Consider the following 21,283-nt stretch of genomic DNA (forward strand, 5'->3'; position numbering starts at 1 on the left):
CTCCACTTATGACTTCCCTCCATGATGATTTTTTATCTTTTACCACCATTCTCATTTCTCGGTTTGTCAAGAAATTTTCCATCCATCTCAGCAGGCACCCCCTTAGCCCACCATTATGCTTCAACTTCCACAACAATTTCCTATGTGTATATATATATATATATATATATATATATATATATATATATATATATATATATATATATATATATATATATATATATATATATATATATATATATATATATATATATATATATATATATATATATATATATATATATATATATATATATATTAGGGACACCAGCCAAGAGCAACAAAAATCCAATAAAAAAATAAATAAATAAAAAAAAAAGGCCCACTGAGATCCCAGTCTCCAAATAGGGTCCAAACCAATAGTCAAAAATTAAAGAATAAGTGTCTTGAAACCTCCCTCTTCAAAGAATTCTTAAAGGATAAGTGTCTTGAAACCTCCCTCTTGAAAGAATTAGAATTAAAGGAAGATGGAGATACAGAAGCAAGCGGGAAGTTTCAAAGTTTACCAGAGAAAGGGATGAATGATTGAGAATACTGGTTACCGTATTTGACGGCATATAGGACACACCTTTTTCCCAAATTTTTGGCTAAAAAATATGTCCAATATGTGAAGTTAAGACCTCCTATAGGCTAATCATCTCCCTGATGCTCACTAACCTAGCTTACGAACGGTACTTCTTTTTCTTTTTTTTTATGTAGGAAGGACACTGGCCATGGGCAACAAAAATCTAATAAAAAAAAATGCCCACTGAAATGCCAGTCCCTTAAAAGGGTCAAAGCAGTGGTCAAAAATTGATGAATAAGTGCCTTGAAACCTCCCTCTTGAAGGAATTCAAGTCACAGGAAGGTGGCAATACAGAAGCAGGCAGGGAGTTCCAGAGTTTACCAGAGAAAGGGATGAATGATTGAGAATACTGGTTAACTCTTGCGTTAGAGAGGTGGACAGAATAGGGGTGAGAGAAAGAAGAAAGTCTTGTGCAGCGAGGCTGTGGAAGGAGGGGAGGCATGCAGTTAGCAAGATCAGAAGAGCAGTTAGCATGAAAATAGCGGTAGAAGACAGCTGGATATGCAACATTGCAGCGGTGAGAGAGAGGCTGAAGACAGTCAGTTAGAGGAGAGGAGTTGATGAGATGAAAAGCTTTTGATTTCACCCTGTCTAGAAGAGCAGTATGAGTGGAACCCCCCGAGACATGTGAAGCATACTCCATACATGGACGGATAAGGCCCTTGTACAGAGTTAGCAGCTGGAGGGGTGAAAAAACTGGTGGAGATGTCTCAGAACACCTAACTTCATAGAAGCTGTTTTAGCTAGAGATGAGATGTGAAGTTTCCAGTTCAGATTATAAGTAAAGGACAGACCAAGGGTATTCAGTGTAGAAGAGGGGGACAGTTGAGCATCATTGAAGAAGAGGGGATAGTTGTCTGGAAGAGGGGATAGTTGTGTTGAGTTGATAGATGGAGGAATTGAGTTTTTGAGGCATTGAACAATACCAAGTTTGCTCTGCCCCAATCAGAAATTTTAGAAAGATCAGAAGTCAAGCGTTCTGTGGCTTCCCTGCGTGATATGTTTACCTCCTGAAGGGTTGGACGTCTATGAAAAGACGTGGAAAAGTGCAGGGTGGTATCATCAGTGCAGGAGTGGATAGGACAAGAAGTTTGGTTTAGAAGATCATTAATGAATAAGAAGAGAGTGGGTGACAGGACAGAACCCTGAGGAACACCACTGTTAATAGATTTAGGAGAAGAACAGTGACCGTCTACCACAGCAGCAATAGAACAGTCAGAAAAGAAACTTGAGATGAAGTTACAGAGAGAAGGATAGAAACGCATGTTTATAAATATCAGCTGATCGGAACCCTGACTTGATGCCAACAGCCATTTGATGATGATCATAAGAAAACACACCAACACCCTCACTGTTATGGTAGCAGAAGGAAAAAGATTGAGCTCCACAATCTCCTACAAAGTACAAGTGGTAGATTATGCCAAAGAGCATGGCAACAGAGCAGCAGTAAGGGCTTTTGGGCCACTACCTACGGAAAAAATTATACATGTCTGGCAACAGCAAGAACTCCAACTGGAGAAAAAGGTAAACATAGCCTTCATTGCCCAGCCCCACATTGGCCAGAACTTGAGGTTGACATAAAAATGTGGGTGATAAAATGAGAGAAATTCAGGGAGAAGTGTTTATACTAAAATGATAATTCATGATGCCAGGAAAGAAGCAGAACAATAAGGAATACAGAGTTTTGCAGGAACAGATGGTTGGTGTTACGAGTTTATGAAACAGCAGGGTTTATCAATGCGTATAAAAACATCTATTGCATAGCAAATGCCTGCTAATTATGACGAAAAATATTAGAATTTCATAGATTTGTTATAACTGCACAAAAGAAAATTTGTTTTGAACTGGGCCAAATAGGGAACATGGATGAAGTTCCACTCACATTTGGACAGGAATGTGCCTGCCAGAGGGTCTAAAACTACCTGGCCATGAAAAGACTCACTATACAGAAGTTCTAGCCTGTTGTGCTGATGGCACAAAACTGCCACCTCTCTTGATATTTAAAAGAAAAACTCAGCCTAAAGATAAAATTTCAACAGGTGTATTTGTTCACATCCACCGAAAAGACTGGATGGACAAAAATGGAATGAAACTGTGGTTTCAAGATGTATGGTCAAGGATTCCTAGTGGACTGTTAAGAAAACCTTCTCTTCTGGTTTGGGATTAGTTTTGAGCGCATAGAACTGCAGCCATTAAAAAAATAGTGGGTGAATTGAAAACCCAGTTAGCTGTCATTCCTGGTAGACAACTGCAGCCTTTAGATGTGTCTGTGAATAAGCCATTTAAGCAAAACATGCATGAACATTGGAACAAGTAGATGACTGAGCCACATCATGACCTCACACCCACAGGAAGAATAAGCAGCCCCACCATTGCCCAAGTGTGTGAGTGGGTGAAGAAATCTTGGGATGACATTAGGCCTGAAATCACTGTGAAGTCTTTTAAGAAGTGTGGCATTAGCAATCTCCTTGATGGCACAAAAGATTATGTGTTATTTGAAGTCAGTGATTCCAGCAGTAGTGACAAAGATGAAAAAGACTTTTTGGGTTTGAAGATGATGAAGACTTTTCTGGTAATGAAGATAGTTAAAGTGTTTTCCCAATTTCTTGCCGTGTTTTGGTTTATGTTCAAGTGTACCGGCAGATTGTTTTAATAAAATGGATTCTGCTTTATTTATTGCTTTATGCACTGCTGGCCTTATTTTAGGTTTCAATGTTTCATTACTATTGTGATTTCTTTGCTTTGTATGTTTGTACTATCAGCTTGTTTTTAGGCTACACAGTAATGTTTTCTGCTATAGCTAAGGTGTTTTTGCAATGTTTTCTGCTTAGTTATTTTGTTTTTTTGGTTTCATTTACAATGTTTTACAATTACAATACTATTGAGATATTTTGTTTATGCTTGTTGCTTGTCTGTACTGCCAACTTGCTTTTATACAGCAATGTTTTGTGCTTGTGTAATGTGCTGCTAAATTGCTTTCAACAATATATGCTTAAATACACTACAACCTTTTTTTTCATGAATCTGATCTGCTGAAATAGGGGTGTCTTATATGTCTGTGTGTCCTATATGCCACCAAATACAGTAACTGTTGCATTAGAGAGGTGGACAGAATATGGGTGAGAGAAAGAAGAAAGTCTTGTGCAGCGAGGCCACAGGAGGAGGGGAGGCATGCAGCCAGCAAGGTTAGAAGAGCAGTCACTATGAAGATAGCGATAGAAGATAGCAGAGATGCAACAATGCAGTGGTGAGAAAGAGGCTGAAGACAATCAGTTAGAAGAGAGGAGTCGATGAGATGAAAAGCTTTTGATTCCATCCTGTCTAGAAGAGCAGTATGAGTGGAACCCCCACAGACATGTGAAGCATACTCCATACATGGACAGATAAGGCCCTTGTACAGAGTTAGCAGCTGGAGCAACTATGTTATGAATAGTCAGCAGAGTGAGGAGGACAGAGGTTTGTTGCTCCATTTTGATGTGCCATCCACATTTAAGGAGGCACAGGTGCTAGATGCACGTAGCAGCCTGGTGCTTGGTTGTTTTGGAGTCAGGGTAACTTAGGAGCATTTGGCGCAGTTTTGGTGGTTGGATGTGTCTATGTTTGTTAAGTGTAACCGCTTGTGTTAGGCTGACAAGCCTGATGAGCTCTTGTCTGGGGCCCCTCTCCAATGTGCTATGGCTAGTGTTGTTTCTCCTGGTGTGGGGATTGCTTGTAAGGGTGCTAACCCGATTCCTCCTTCCGGGGCAAGTTATTATGATGTATTTGACATGAGCATTACAGTGCCATGTCGAGAGGCAGTGCTAAGTAAGGTTGCTAATGAGAGTTTGTTGCTTGCCACTCAGGAAGCACCCTCAGTGTTGCTGGGTGCTGCCTGTGGCTGAGTAGCTGTTACTTGTCAGGTGCTGGGCAGGAGACATATATTTTATGATGATGGAAATTATGGTTGTAACAATGTATGTATGCATATATATATATATATATATATATATATATATATATATATATATATATATATATATATATATATATATATATATATATATATATATATATATATATATATATATATATAAACTGTAGGAGGGTAGTATCTCAGTACCGAAGCTCAAGGATGCCATCCAGTAGCTGTGGGATTCCATGCCTTAAACTTACTTCCAGACTGTAGCAGACTTTTTTTTTTTCTTCCTTGAGCCTTCTATTGTACCCAATTTAGTTCAAGATAGACAAAATTCTTACCCTACATATGTCAACTGTGCCTACTGTGTATGTATATATATATATATATATATATATATATATATATATATATATATATATATATATATATATATATATATATATATATATATATATATATATATATATATATATATATATATATATATATATATATATATATATATATATATATATATATATATATATATATATATATATATATATATATATATATATATATATATATATATATATATATATATATATATATATATATATATATATATATATATATATATATATATATATGGCATATTGCCACATCACTGGGTATCTTGGGGTTTTTGTTCTTTAATTCTCTTGCTGTAAGAGTCGGGTTGGACTCCACCTGCCTTCTGATGATATTCAGGGTCCTGTCTGAAAGCAGCATTTTCTTCCCAGCCCTTTTTTATGGTCCAGTGCCAAGTATTTTTTTTATCCATAACTGAACTGTACAGACTGAAACTCCTATATTCTCTGCAATACACCGATTAGACTATCCCTCCTTGTAGAGGATGTGTATGACCTCTACCTGAGCCTTTGTGAGCTGTTTTTTCTTCAACATTGTTAGCAGTTGAGGGGTTGGAAGTAAGTGTGCCTTGCAAAGAAATTAACAAGGGAAAGAACCATAGAGCAACAGACATCATCTTGCCAAGGCACAAGGCACCTGAGCGCATTCTGGGGAGCAGAGACTGGAGGCAAGATGTCAATGAGCTGCCAACTAAAAAGTGTTTCCAGATCTCTCAAGAAATAACAAGATATCAGGCACATTTTACTAAGCACAGTTTTTACATATGTTCTGCCTGCTGCACATATATCAACCATGCCTACTGTATTTTTTATTTATTCATTTATTTTTTTTTAAGTAGGAAGGACACCAGCCAAGGGCAACAAAAATCCAATTGAAAAAAAAGCCCATTGAAATATCGGTCCCCGAATAGGGTCCAAAGCACATTAGAATAATATTGGGAGGAACATAAAACACTGTATCATATCCGGCTAACATTCTGAAAGATCTCGTATTATATCTGAGAAGAAATGTAACACACACTGGCTCAAATGACCATGACGCAGTATGTGCGTCACTCAGATATGCTACGAGAGATGAAATGACGTATGTACTGCATCATCGTGCCAAAGAGGTTAATAGATTAAAAGAACACTGACTGTCTACCACAGCAGCAATAGAATGGTCAGAAAGAAAACTAGAGATGAAGTTACAGGGAGAAGGATAGGAGCTGTAGGAGGGTAGTTTGGAAATCAAAGCTTTGTGCCAGACTCTATCAAAAGCTTTTGATATATCCAAGGCAACAGCAAAAGTTTCACCAAAATCTCTAAAAGAGGAAGACCAAGACTCAGTAAGGAAAGCCAGATCACCAGTAGAGCGGCTTTGATGGAACCCATACTGGCGATCAGATTGAAGGTTAAGTGATAGATGTTTAAGAATCTTCCTGTTAAGGATAGATTCAAAAACTTTAGATAGGCAGGAAATTAAAGCAATAGGACAGTAGTTTGAGGGATTAGAACGGTCACCCTTTTTAGGAAACAGGTTGAATGTAGGCAAACTTCCAGCAAGAAGGAAAGGTAGATGTTGACAGACAGAGTTGAAAGAGTTCAGCTGGGCAAGGTGCAAGCACCAGATCCATAAGCCTTCTAATGGTTTAGGCCACTGAAGGCATGGAAAACATCATTGCAAAGAATATTAATAGATGAAGAATATTAATAGAATGAAGTAGTCAGAGCTAAGCTAAAGGAGAGGATAGAACAAGCCCTGAATCATCCAAGATAGTTTTTAGCAAAGGTCTGAGCAAAGAGTTCAGCTTTAGAGATAGATGTGATAGCAGTGGTGCCATCTGGTTGAAATAAAGGAGGGAAAGAAGAAGAAGCAAAGTTACTGGAGATGTTTTTGGCTAGGTGCCAGAAGTCACAAGGGAAGTTAGATATTAAAAGATTTTGACACTTTCTATTAATGAATGAGTTTTTGGCTAATTGGAGAACAGGCATGGTTCCAGGCAAAAATATAAAAAGCATGATATTCTGATGATGGAAGGCTCAAGTACCTTTTGTGGGCCACCTCTCTATCATGTATAGCACGAGGACAGGCTATGTTAAACCAAGGTTTGGAAGGTTCAGATCGAGAAAAAGAGTGGGGAATGTACGCCTCCATGTCAGACAATATCACCTTTATTATGCACTCGGCACATAGCAATGGATCTCTGACACAGAAACAGTAGTCATTCCAAGGAAAACCAGCAAAATACCTCTTCAGGTCCCCACAACAGAGGCAAAATGCCCAAGGCACTTCCACTCAGAGGGATCCTGAGGAGGGATTGGAGTGATAGGACAAGATACAGATATGAGACTGTGATTGGAGGAATCCAGCAGAGAAGATAGGGTAACAGTATAAGCAAGAATAGAGGTTAGGAAACGATCAAGAACGTTGGGGCATATCTCCAAGGTGGTCAGAAATACGAGTAGGGTGTTGCACCAATTGCTCTAGGTTGTGGAGGATAGCAACTGACCATCCTGGCTGGTTCATCAGGATGGTCAGTGAAGGGAGAGGAAAGCCAAAGCTGGTGGTGAACATTGAAGTCTCCAAGGATGGAGATCTCTACAGAAGGAAAGAAAGTCAGAATGTACTCCACCTTGGAAGTTCAGTAGTCAAAGAATATCTTATAGTCAGAGAAGTTAAGTGAGAGGTATACAGCACAGATAAATTTAGTTTGAGAGTGACCCTATAGTCATAGCCAGATAATGGAAAACTCGGAAGATTCAAGAACGTGGGCACTAGAGCAGGTTAAGTCATTGTGCATATAGATGCAACATCCAGCTTTGGATTGAAAATGAGAATAGAGAAAGTAGGGAACAGAAAAGGAATAGAAATGTATATGAGTCAAGTTGTAAGTGCTAAAAGTAGAGGAAGGCCACTTGAACAATGAAAGGAAGAGAGTACATTAATGAAAGAAGTGCTGGAACAAGTAAGAAGGGAATGTTTGAATGGGGAGACAGAGAGAGATGGTCTTCAGCTGTGACCATCCCCTTAGGGCTTAGATAATACTTATGGAGAGAGGAGATAGATAGACAGGTAAATATAGTTAGACAAATAGAAAGATAAATGGCTGGATAAACAGAGTACTAAATAGTTTAGTTCCACTGTAACTGCAGATTATGTAAAAGTTTAGATTTTAGGTAGCAGCTTGTCTCTTCCAGAAATAAGGGCAGGTCTAGCATAGCAAATGCCATCTTACATATTCTTTCACCATCATTAATATTCTATGTAAGATAGGTATTGTGATGGGGACCTTCCCACCATTGTCTATTTTTCATATTCTCTAAGTGGTGATGTTAATTGACAGATGCAGTGTGACTTTCCCTCTTAAAAATGGTAATTTTAATGGATAAGAGGTGACTGGCACCAGGCATAGCTCAATGACAGACAATTCCAGTTGTGGGGAGCACACAGAGCTGCCTGGCAAAAGTCCAACAGAAGATTACTTGGTGTGGTAATCTACTGTGGGACTCTTGGAGATTTGTATATCCCTATAATATTCTCACTTGATATGTATCCCTCATCTGTGTTGGCACCTTTGAGGCAGGCTACAGGCAAAGGGAAACCTTGACATCCAACTCATAGTGTGCCTGAATATGAGCAGCTGTAGTATGAGGTGGCAGCTGGTATGAAAACTGTTGACTTTGGTTCTAGGACATTGGGTGTCCCATTCCAGTCAGCTATTGAGCACCAATTGTTGCCAACATAAATCTCTTTTATCTAGATTTGCTGTGGTTACAACTGTCCCAATATATTTCTTAGCTGTCCTTTTGTGAGCTGGTCAGTTCCTGTCCTGTGGAATGCCACTATGGCTATCTTATAGAAGAGAGTCCTTGGGAAGAGACATGTATAGATAACTATATAGACAAATGATCTTTAATAGTAGTTTTCTTTTTGCACTGTAACATCCCACTTGTTTGGGAGAAGGCTGGATGTGCTTTTCATTTTTCAATAATATAGCACTTTCATGATGAACTTGAACAAGATATTTTTAACTCTAGACTAAGATTCTCTGGAGTAGTACCTGTGTGTCAATGACAGTAACAATGCCAGGCGTTGGTTGGCTGGAAGGAGCTGACTGCTGGGCAGGAGAACCACCACGCTGGCCCATCAGGTTGGAAGCAACACTCTCACTCAACTCCTTCAGACCCTATCAAAAGTAGCAGATATTAATTAATCAATTAATTTTCTTCCATAAATACTGAAAAATCCTAGATTTAAAAGGAAAGTTAGCATTATTTATAACCATGAGCACAAATAGGAACATATGAGAAAGAATCTTTTGAATGTTCCACAAAGATAATCTTACATTTTTTAAAGGGAATTTCACTTATAAATACAAAACATTATTACATCACGAGTGGAAACAGCTGTTTTGTGTGTGTGTGTGTGTGTGTGTGTGTGTGTGTGTGTGTGTGTGTATATATATATATATATATATATATATATATATATATATATATATATATATATATATATATATATATATATATATATATATCCTCATGTGTTTGAGGCAACTGACAAAAGCCCCTTTTCTGTTCCCTCCTACTTTCTCTATCTTCATTTTCACTCCAAAGCCGGATGTTGCGTCTCTGTGCACAACAACTTAACCTGCTCTCGTGCCCACGTTCTTGAATCTTCTGAGTCTTCCATTGTCTGGCTATGACTACAGGGTCACTCTCAAACTGAATTTATCTGTGCTGTATATCTCTCACCTAACTCCTCTGACTATAAGATATTCTTTGACTACTGAACTTCCAAGGTGGAGCACATTCTGACTCTCTTCCCTTTTGCAGAGATCTCCATTCTTGGAAATTTCAATGTTCACCACCAGCTTTGGCTTTCCTCTCCCTTCACTGACCATCCTGGTGAACTAGCCTTTAACTTTGCTATCCTCCACAACATAATGCACTGGTGCAACACCCTACTCATATTCCTGACCGTCTTGTGGAGGTATGCACAATATTCTTGACCTTTTCCTAACCTCTAATCCCTCTGCTTATGCTGTTACCCTATCTTCTCCATTGGGCTCCTCCAATCACAATCTCATATCTGTATCTTGTCCTATCGCTCCCATCCCTCCTCAGGATCCCCATGAGTGGAGGTGCCTCAGGCATTTTGCCTCTGCTTGTTGGCTCCAATAAGAGAAGAAAGAATGGCTGCAAAAGTAATTAAAAAATAAGGTTGGAAGAGTATGTCAAGTAAGAAATTAAAAATATTGGGGCTAATTTTTGAATTGTTAAGAGAATAAAAGCTTGAGGTCAAGTTAGACCTTCAATAACTTGGGGAAATCAAAAATGTAAAGGAGCTGCTCCTAATTTTAAAAGTAAAGATAAAGTAATTAAAGTATAAGAAAAATCAGTTGAGTATATATATATATATATATATATATATATATATATATATATATATATATATATATATATATATATATATATATATATATATATATATATATATATATCTGGATATAATTAAGATTGTTGATGCTAAAGCCTGAATTAAAAAATATTTAATTGCAGCTTCCATTGAATAAGGGCATAATTTGATTGCAATAAGAGGAATAAATGAAAGTAAATTTAGTTCAAGCCCAATTCAAGCTCCAAATCACGATGAGGTATAATTCTTTTTATTGCCTCTGAAGTTCTTTTTTTCTTTTCATTTTTCTGGGGCTTTCTTCCATAGAAGCCTAGCTCTGAGGAAGTATTTTGCTGATTTTCCTTGAATTGACTACTGCTTCCGTGTCAGAGACCCATCTCTGTGTGCCAAGCACATGACAGAGGTGATATTGTCTGGCATGGAGATGTACATTCCTCACTCTTTTTCTCGATCTAAACCTTTCAAACCTTGGTTTAACACAGCCTATTCTCGTGCTATACATGATAGAGGTGGCCCACAAAATGTACTTGAGCTTTCCAGCATCAGAATCTTATGCACTTTATGTTTCTGCTCAGAAACATGCCAAATCTGTTTTCCAACAAGCCAAAAACTCCTTCATTAACAAAAAAAGTGTTAAAATCTTTCAAGATTTTAACATGACTTCTGGCACCTAGCCAAAAAATATATCAAATAACTTCTTCTTTCCCTCCTTCATTTCAACTAGACAGCACCACTACTATCGTGTCTATCTCTAAAGCTGAACTCTTCACTCAAACCTTTGCTAAAAACTCTACCTTGGATGATTCAGGGCTTGTTCCTCCCTCTCTTCCACTTCATGCTACCTATTCTTTGCAATGATGTTCTCCATGCCCTCACTGGCCTAAACCATCGGGAGGCTTATGGACCTGATGGGGTCCCTCCTATTGTTCTCTGAAACTGCACCTCTATGCTTGCACCTTGCCTAGTCAAACCCTTTCAGTTCTGTCTGTCAACATCTACCTTTCCTTTTTGCTGGAAGTTTGCCTACATTCAGCCTGTTCCTAAAAGGGGTCACTCTTCTAATCCCTCAAACTACTGTCCTATTGTTTTAATTTCCTGCCTATCTAAAGTTTTTTAATCTATCCTCAACAGGAATATTCTTAAACATCTATCACTCCACAACCTTCTATCTGATTGCCAGTACGGGTTCCGTCAAGACCGTTCTACTGGTGATCTGGCTTTCCTTACTAAGTCTTGGTCATCCTCTTTTAGAGATTTTGGTGAAACTTTTGCTGTTGCCTTAGACATATTAAAAGCTTTTGAAAGAGTCTGGCACAAAGCTTTGATTTCCAAACTACCCTCCTATGGGTTCTATTCTTCTCCCTGTAACTTCATCTTAAGTTTCCTTTCTGACTGTTCTATTGTTGCTGTGGCAGATGGTCACTGTTCTTCTCCTAAATCTATTAACAGTGGTATTCCTCAGGGTTCTGTCCTGTCACCCACCCTCTTCCTACTATTTATCAATTATCTTCTAAACCAAACTTCTTGTCCTATCCACTCCTACACTGATGATACCATCCTGCACTTTTATACGTCTTTTCATAGACATCCAACCATTCAGGAAGTAAACAGGGAAGCCACAGAATACCCAACTTCTGATCTCTCTAAAATTTCTGATTGAGGCAGAGCAAACTTAGTATTGTTCAATGCCTCAAAAACTCAATTCCTCCATCTATCAACTCGATACAAACTTCCAGACAACTATCCCCTCTTCTTCAATGACACTAACCTGCCCCCCTATTCTACACTGAACATCTTCAGTCTGTCCTTTACTTATAATCTAGACGAAACTTCACATTTCATCCCTAGCTAAAACAGCTTCTATGAAGTTAGGTGTTCTGAGACGTCTCCACCAGTTTTTCTCACCCTTCTAGCTGCTAACTCTGTACAGGGGCCTTATCTGCCCATATATGGAGTATGCTTCACATGTCTGGTGGGATTCCACTCATACCAGTCTTCTAGACAGGGTGGAATCAAAAGCTTTTCATCTCATCAACTCCTCTCCTCTAACTGATTGTCTTCAGCCTCTTCCTCATTGCCACATTGTTGCATCTCTTGCTATCTTCTACCATTATTTTCATGCTAAGTACTCTTCTGATCTTGCTAACTGCATGCCTCCCCTCCTCCAACAGCCTTGCTGCACAAAGCTTTCTTCTTTCTCTCACCTCTATTTTGTTCATGTCTCTAATGCAAGAGTTCACCAGTATTCTCAATCATGCATCCCTTTCTCTGGTAAACTCTGGAACTCCCTACCTGCTTCTGTATTTCCACCTTCCTATGACTTGAACTCCTTCAAGAGGGAGGTTTCAAGACACTTATCCTTCAAATACTGACTACCACTTTGGACCCTATTCAGGGACTTGTATATCAGTGGACTTTTTTTTTTTATATTGGATTTTTTGTTACCCTTGGCTGGTGTCTTTCCTACATAAAAATAAATAAATAAATAAATAAAAAATCATGCAGTGAGGTGAATAATGTAATTCTAATCCTCATTCCCTCACATAATACAAGTAGCCTACTAATCATATGTACATTGGCATTGTGGTGATTTACCATTACCGAAGTAACATTATACCATTCATAAACATTGGTGGTAGCCACAAATCAGTAGCACCATGAACACCACTGGCATTGCTATTCGTCACATTATACACACCCATGCTAGGCAACCTATAATGTTAGTTTCAAAAATCTTTCTCTTTGCTAAACCCCTTTTTGCATGATTTCCCACTATCTTTACATTGTTTAGGATTTTTCAGTGCATAAAAATATTGAAAATTGGCTGGCACCATGGGTGGGTCCATCGTTAAAATGACCAGCACTGCACAAGTTAACAACCATTTTTTTTTAAACTTCAGGAATAGCAATAAAAGTGAAGTATAGTCGTTTCCTCTTTGTTATAAATTTTTCCTGTACAATCAATCATATTAGTGGTTCTCTAGTTCATTTAAATGAAAACTGCACATCAAGCTAACTCACCACTTTATAAATTCTTCCATAAGTTTTTCTGTTTACCCACATTACCTGACTTATGATTCTTATTCTTCTATATTTACTATGATCCAGGGTATTGATTGCCACTTCATTCATGCAACCCTCAACTAAACATTGCTTACCAGTGACTACTTTTGCTATCTTTAAGCAGACCATATTTTCTTTTTTATCTCTAAGCAAACCATATTTTCAGAAGATGCTGTTCAGCTAATATTCTTACAGCACATGTTCTTTTGAGATGCAATAAACAAGTGCTTGCATATCTTAACATCAACATATGCCTATATAATTCAAACAATTTATAGTGTGAAAAGGCTCTGTGAATTACAAACCTTGGTAAGAGACTTGACAGCATGAAAAGCAAGTACACAGTGCCTTAATGCATAAAGCAATGAATGGTGCAAATCACCATTTATATATCTAAACATAAATAATAAGATACATCTACTACATACACATTATTCACCCTTAGCAAGCTTATACTATCCAATATATTAACAGATAAATCTACATTGGAACTAGCCTAAGAGATACTTTGAAACAACAACATTATCCTGGTACTGTTCTACTCTCTTTCCTAATTCCTAGTCTGGGCAACATGAAATACTCCCTCCATTTTCAATTTTTCTATAAAATTGATAATAATAACCTTCCAATAATTAAGTGACATAATATAAACTACACACCTTTGTGAGAGATTTGGCAGCATGTATAACTGTGGCTTTATAGGATGTAGTTCCTTCAGAGACCATTCCACCAAAGGACTGGTGCAACGGAATGAGGCGGCGGTCTGCATATGCTAACCAGCGGTCACCTAATGCTATAGGATTGACACTGCAAAATACAAAGAATTACAGGATATGTAATTATGATATATAAGTAAATAGTATAAGTATCTACATTAAAAAACATTGACAAAGATATTGAAAAGTTATCAAAAGCACTATTAAATTGAGGATGACATAAATATATAAATATTCAAAACATTAACTTCCAAAAACATTTCAATAATCAATAAATACCAATGGGAATACAATATTCCATAAGTCTTGAATATCTTTACTTCTGAAGTTATAAATAAGTGAAAGGAACAAACAGATGGAAGTAATATGAATTTCTGTACCAAGGTGATCAGGTCAAACCCTAATCTTGACTTTCATACTACAGTTCTGACTTTTATTTCAAGATATTATCTAATCTGCAAAAAAAATAATATGGAACAAGATGTGCCTTATGAGGTAGTCTGGTCTGCTGGCCAGATTTCAAAGGAATGTTATATGAAAAGCTCTTGTTCAACAAGTCTGCTGATGCTATAAACACTAAGTACATCAAATTCATATTTATTTATTTTTTTTTTATTGGCAAGGTAGCAAATAAAAGTACCTTGGACCTGGGCTAGGGTAGCAAGTGGTGACAGTAAAGGTGTCTTCTAGAGTGGATGCATCAAACACTGCCAGCTTCTCCAGGAAGGTTATAACAACAATATTCTTATTGGCTTGAATATCATGAACTGGATGCTTGAACTTTATGATTTTCACCTGAAAATTCAAGTCAAAATAAATAGTGCAGTAAAAAACAAGTTCTACTAAATAATGATTGATGTCCTGTCTGTGTGCTCCAAGTGCTCCAAAAACAAATGAATGAAAAAAAAAAAACTCACTGAAGATCCCAGTCCATACAGAGTTCAGTCCCAAAAGCAACTCAAGGATTATACAGAAAAGTATCTTGAAAGTCCCATCTTGAAAGAATTTAAACCGTAAGCAAGAAGTAATACAGAACCAGACACAGATTTTTAAAGTTTACTAAATGGGATGAAACACTGAGAATATTGGTTAACTCTTGCATTAGGGAGCTTGACAAAATAGTGGTGAGAGAAAGTAAAGTAATGTGAAGCAAGACCATGAAAGTGGGAAGAGGCAGATAAATAACAAGATCAGAAAAGGAGTAAGCATGAATATAGTGATGAAAGACAGTATATACAATCTTGCTTCAAAGAGATAGACTGAAGACAATCACTAACAAGAGAATTGATCTAACAAATACTTTTGATTCCACTCTGTTTAAGAGAATATAATGAGTGGAATCCTCCATATGTCTGAAATGTACTCCATACATGGGCAGATAAGGCAACTTATAGAGTTTGCTACTGGAAGGGTAAGAAAAACTGATGGAGACAGCTCAGAATGCCTAACTTTATTTAAGTTATTTTAGCAAGAGATGTGATGTGAAATTCTCATTTTAGATTTTTTTTTAATAATGGACAAAACAAAGATGCTCAGTGTAGAAGAGGGAGACAGTTGAATGTCAAAGAAAAGAGGGGGACAGCAATCTGGAAGGTTGTGTTGTGTTGATAGATGTAGGAATTTGACTTTTGAGGTAAAGAACAACACTGAGTTTGCTCTATCCCAATCAGGAATTTTAGAAAAATCAGAAGTTAGGCATTCTGTGGCTTCTCTGTGGGAACTGTTCAATTCATAAAGAGTTGATGTCTAAGCAAAGACATGAGTTGGTGAGCCAGTAGCCTCAAAAGGGCCACTAATTATATTGACTTCCCTATGTTTATGCAACAAGCTCTTTATCATATTATCAGCACACAACAACTGATGTAGTCAATGAGGTTTGTAGCAAAAATGTACATAAGTATAACTGTTGCATTTTCCTGAAAAAAAAAAAAAAACAGATTGTTCAACATTTTGCAACACAGCAAGGATTTTTTCGCTTCTATAAAAACAGGTCAAGATGAATCCCTTCTGGCCCCAAAATTTATAAAATAACATTAAAAATAGTGTTACATGGAAATGTACAAATTTTTAGTATGTTAGTATGTCTCTTCAATATATATAAAAAAAATAAATAAATAAAAAAAATGCAGCAAAGCTCATCACTTCAGATTCAGGACAGAAGACATCCTCAGGTTGAGATGGGCTTGTTTCTGCTGCCAGCATGCTGCACTCAGTTAGGCATGGAGGAAAAAAGATTCAAGAGCTGTCTCCTAAAAAATGGTTAGATAGATGCAATCTACTTTCAGTACATCAATGACAATGGAGATCAAGAGACAGATGCAGGTGGCATAGTATAACAGCATGTTTCAAATGCAAACTAATATAGCTCAGAGTTCATCTCTTAGTGAGGACTGTGTCTGGTCTGAGTTGCCTGGTGTATATTTCATGTGCAGTGCATTGCATGAAATTTACAACAAAAGACATACCAGTGCACTAAAAATTAATATATTTCTAAGACTTATTTTGTAAATTAAACATTTTTTAGAAGCCAACAGGAACTCATTTCTGCCTATTTTCCTAAATACGTTGATAAAACCTTTTTGTATTCTAAGATAATGAAACACATGGCTTGATTTTCAAAGAAATACAACCACAGTTATCTTTTCACATCTAAATATTTGCTATGAACTTTCTTTACTATATAAATTTTGTGGACAGATACTTTGATGAAGAACTTCTTGTACAAACATCTGAAAGTTAAGTTAATCAAGGGCTTTATTCAGACCACTGGTGCAGTACAATGGCATTGCATATTAACAGAAAGCTTACAAAGTCGCCCATTAGTGGAAGTAAAATCCTAGAGGTACTTTTGCATTCTCTTCTACTGGACCCATCGACAGTGGTAAAAGCTGCTTTTCATATTGGCAACGTCACATCTAGGAATGTGAAAATCTCTTGAATTTGACAAGAAAGGGTAGGCCCATGTCCCACTCACTCCAAGGAGAGGTTCATTAGAAGGGGGAAGCCCTCCTCCTAGAAGGACCCCCCCTCCTCTCTCTCTCTCTCTCTCTCTCTCTCTCTCTCTCTCTCTCTCTCTCTCTCTCTCTCTCTCTCTCTCTCTCTCTCCTTCTCCTTCATCATCTTCCTCATCAACATCATCATCATTACCTTCTTCTTTTTCTTCTTCTTCTCTTTTTTTCTTTTTCTTCTTGTTTTTGTTCCTCCTCCTGCTCCTCCTCCATATGGCTGTATCTCTCTTCCTTCACTTCTCTACAACTCATTGTTAAAATTCTCATATTTAGGGCAATGTTTTTTTTTCCATGTTTTGTGGCAATATAGAAATGATACCATTAGTATTTTGATCTTGTTTGGTGATGTTTTACAATTTGGTGGCAGTAGTATTTAAAAGCATTGTGGCATTGAGGAAGGAAGTGGTGGTGTTGGTGGTGGTGGCAACTAATTATTTCATACCATTTTGCCAGGCCATTACTTTCATTATCACACACACACACACACACACACACACACACACACAAACAAACACACACACACACACACACACACTCAATCACTCACTTACACACAGACACACACCTGCATTACCATTGTTACACATCGTAAAACACTACTGAAATTAGTGAAAAAAGTAACCAATAAGCAAACAGAAAGCAAGATTTCAATCTACCAAACATTAATTGGAGCTCCAACTCCCTCAGCGAAGATGTGGTGGTCATTCTACATTCCCAAGAGAGAGAGAGAGAGAGAGAGAGAGAGAGAGAGAGAGAGAGAGAGAGAGAGAGAGAGAGAGAGAGAGAGAGAGAGAGAGAGAGAGAGAGAGAGAGAGAGAGAGAGAGAGAGGGGAGGGGTGGGGGGGAGGGAGACTCCATGAAAATAATAATAATAATAATAATAATAATAATAATAATAATAATAATAATAATAATAATAATAATAATAGAAATAATAATAATAATAATAATAATAATAATAATAATAATAATGAAAATAACAAGTGATAATTATTTTAATCGTTCACTGCTATTCATCAGAGCTATCTTTAATATCAATGAATGCGATCATTATCACCATTTATCCTCCATTACTTTCATCAAACACACACACACACACACATACACAGGAATGGAAAACTTGGACAGAGAGGACCTCATGATACCAGATACAAGAGACACAAGAGGACATGGAAGGAAATTGAAAAGGAGTGTTTGCAGAAGAGATATCAAGAAACACAGCTTCCCCAACAGAAATATAACATTGTGGAATGAACTTAAGGATGAGACTGTGTGTGCAAAAACAATTCATAAATTTAAAGAAAATCTAGATAAAAGTCAATATGGAGATAAAACGGCACAAGCCTAGTGTGGCTCTTGTCCTGTATTTCACAACTAGGTAAACAACTAGGTAAATGCACACACACACACACACACTAATAATAATTATCATAATAATATTAATAATAACTGTGACAAAAGAGAGAGAGAGAGAGAGAGAGAGAGAGAGAGAGAGAGAGAGAGAGAGAGAGAGAGAGAGAGAGAGAGAGAGAGAGAGAGAGAGAGAGAGAGAGAGAGAGAGAGAGAGAGAGAGAGAGAGAGAGAGGAGGGGGGTCCTTCTAGGAGGAGGGCTTCCCCCTTCTAATGAGCCAAGAACTCCACCCTATAGATATAACTTTATGTGGCGGTCATAACTTACTACAGGCCTAACTAAGTGGGTGGAATGGCGAGATATAATTAGCTGCAACCACCACCAACATTACCATTTCTTTCTTCAATGCCACAACACCTACAAACACTACAGCCACCATCAGTTAATTGCTTCAAGTTGTAAAACATCACCAAACAAGATCGAAATACTAATGGTATCATTTCTATAATGCCACAAAACATGGGAAAAAAATCACTCCCTTGAATGTGAGATTTTTAACAATGAGCAGCAAGGAAGTGGGGGAAAGGAGACAGAGCCATATGGAGGAGGAAGAGGAGGTGAAGGAAGAAGAAGAAGAAGAAGAAGAAGAAGAAGAAGAAGAAGAAGAAGAAGAAGAAGAAGAAGAAGAAGAAGAAGAAGAAGAAGATGATGATGATGATGGAAGAGGAGAGAGAGAGAGAGAGAGAGAGAGAGAGAGAGAGAGAGAGAGAGAGAGAGAGAGAGAGAGAGAGAGAGAGAGAGAGAGAGAGAGAGAGAGAGGGGAAGAGAGAGAGAGAGAGAGAGGGGAAGAGGAGCGAAACCCTCCTGGGAGTGAGACTGGCCAAACCTTTTTTGTCAAATCCAAGGGATTTTCATATTCCTAGATGTGACACTGCTGATACAAAAAAAAATAGTTTTACTAGCAGTGAGGGGTCCAGCAAAAGAGGATGTGATAGTACCTCTGCTTAGAGGAATCCTGAGGAGAAATTAGAGTGATAAGGCAAAATACAAATATGAGCTTATGGTTAAAGATGTTAGGACCATACCATCTGTGTCCTTAGACTCTGACCACAGGTTGGTGGTGGCTAAATTGAAAATTGTAAAACCAAAGGAAAAGTCAAGAAAAAGCAAAAGAGATTCAAACTGGAAAACCTCAAGGATGAAGAGAAGAAGCAAGCACTGCGGCAACTGGTAACATTACGAAAACCAACCGAACTGGAATTGGAAGAAATGAACATAGAAGAACAATGGAATAAATTCAAGAACACTGTGTATGGGGCAGCTGAGGAGACAGTTGGTATTAAAATCAAATATGGAACCAAAAAGAAAAGTACTGCATGGTGGACTTATGATGTTAAGGAAGCAGTCAAAGAAAAACCAAGATCTTTCAGAAAATGGATGAAAACAAGAAACATTGAAGATAGAGAAGATTACGTAGATAAACGAAACAGTGCAGAAGCAACCAAAAGAGCAGCCAAGGAGGACATGTGGATCAAGATTGGTCAAGATCTAGAGAGAGACGTAGAAGGAACAAGAAAATTATTGTATAGCATGGCTAAGAACTATAGGAAAGGAAATAACAAATCAACATATGCAATAATGAACAAAACAGGAGAACTACTAACAAAACCACAGGAGATTGAAGAAAGATGGAGAGAATACTTCCAAGAACTTCTAAATGTGGAGGATGTGGAAGTGGATGAAGAGCAGAATCTAGATATACAGGAGGAACAAGGAGAGAACCCAAATGAGATCAGTACAGAGGAAGTGAAGAAGGCACTAAAGAAGATGAGAAGCGGCAAAGCCCCAGGGGACGACGAGCTCCCTATAGAGCTATTTAAAGCTGCTGGGGAAGAATGTGTAGAGTGGATGAGGTACATTTTCAGTAATGCGTGGAAAGAGGAGAAAGTGCCCCATGACTGGCACAAAGCAATAGTATGTCCAATATATAAGAAAGGCAGTAAAACAGATTGTGCAAATTATAGAGGTATATCCCTGTTATCTCATGTTGAAAAATTGTATGAAAGAATAGTTGAGAAAAGATTAAGAACCTGTGTCGAGGAGAAACTAGGAATATGGCAGTATGGTTTCAGGCCCAATAGGAGCATGACAGATCTAGTGTTCACTTTAAAGATGATAATGGAGAAGAATTGGGAGTGGAGCATTGATAAATATGTGGCTTTTATAGATCTGGAAAAAGCCTGTGATAGAATTAGAAGAGATTGCTTGTGGAGAGTCTTACAACATCAAGACTACAGCATAAACTCTAAACTGATACGAGTAATTAAGAGTATATATAAGAACACGGAGAGCAGAGTCAAGAACAGAGAGCTGGAGAGTGAATGGTTTAGCATTAAGACAGGAGTGAGACAAGGGGGAGTGCTCTCTCCTTTGCTATTCATTATATACATGGACAGATGCCTGAAGGAAGTGTGTGTAAGGGAGGATAAAGAGATCACGCTGGCCTATGCAGACGATGTCGCTGTCGTGACAGGAAGCCAACAAGATCTTCAAGAGGCCATGACAAGATGGAATGATGTCTTAAATAGGGAAGGAATGAGAATGAACAAACAAAAAACAGAAATAATGAAAGTTGGCAGAATAAAGGAGGAATGTAATATTTACATAGAAAACATTAAACTGAAGCAGACCGACAAATTTTGTTATCTGGGAGTACTTTTCGACGAGGAAAACAGACAGAATATAGAAATTTTAAATAGAATACAGAAGTACAATGCAAATGTCAGTGCACTGTATCCCATACTTAAAGATAAGAATATTCCAACAAAAGCTAAAACCATAATATTTACAACA

General features: G+C 37.6%; 1 protein-coding gene across 2 annotated transcripts in view; it reads right to left on the bottom strand.

The window, feature by feature from the left end:
- Positions 1-21,283, bottom strand: part of LOC135100423 (BCAS3 microtubule associated cell migration factor-like) — a 109,745-nt gene that overhangs the window by 57,804 nt on the left and 30,658 nt on the right. For both annotated transcript variants that reach the window (XM_064003274.1, XM_064003273.1), the window contains exons 5-7: positions 14,712-14,866; positions 14,015-14,162; positions 8,935-9,060 (exon numbers count right to left, since the gene is read on the bottom strand). In XM_064003274.1, the coding sequence (XP_063859344.1) occupies positions 8,935-9,060; positions 14,015-14,162; positions 14,712-14,866 (429 nt within the window). The remainder of the gene's footprint in view (positions 1-8,934; positions 9,061-14,014; positions 14,163-14,711; positions 14,867-21,283) is intronic.

This window comes from Scylla paramamosain, chromosome 5 (genome assembly GCF_035594125.1).
Source record: "Scylla paramamosain isolate STU-SP2022 chromosome 5, ASM3559412v1, whole genome shotgun sequence".
Classification (NCBI taxonomy): Eukaryota; Metazoa; Arthropoda; class Malacostraca; order Decapoda; family Portunidae; genus Scylla; species Scylla paramamosain.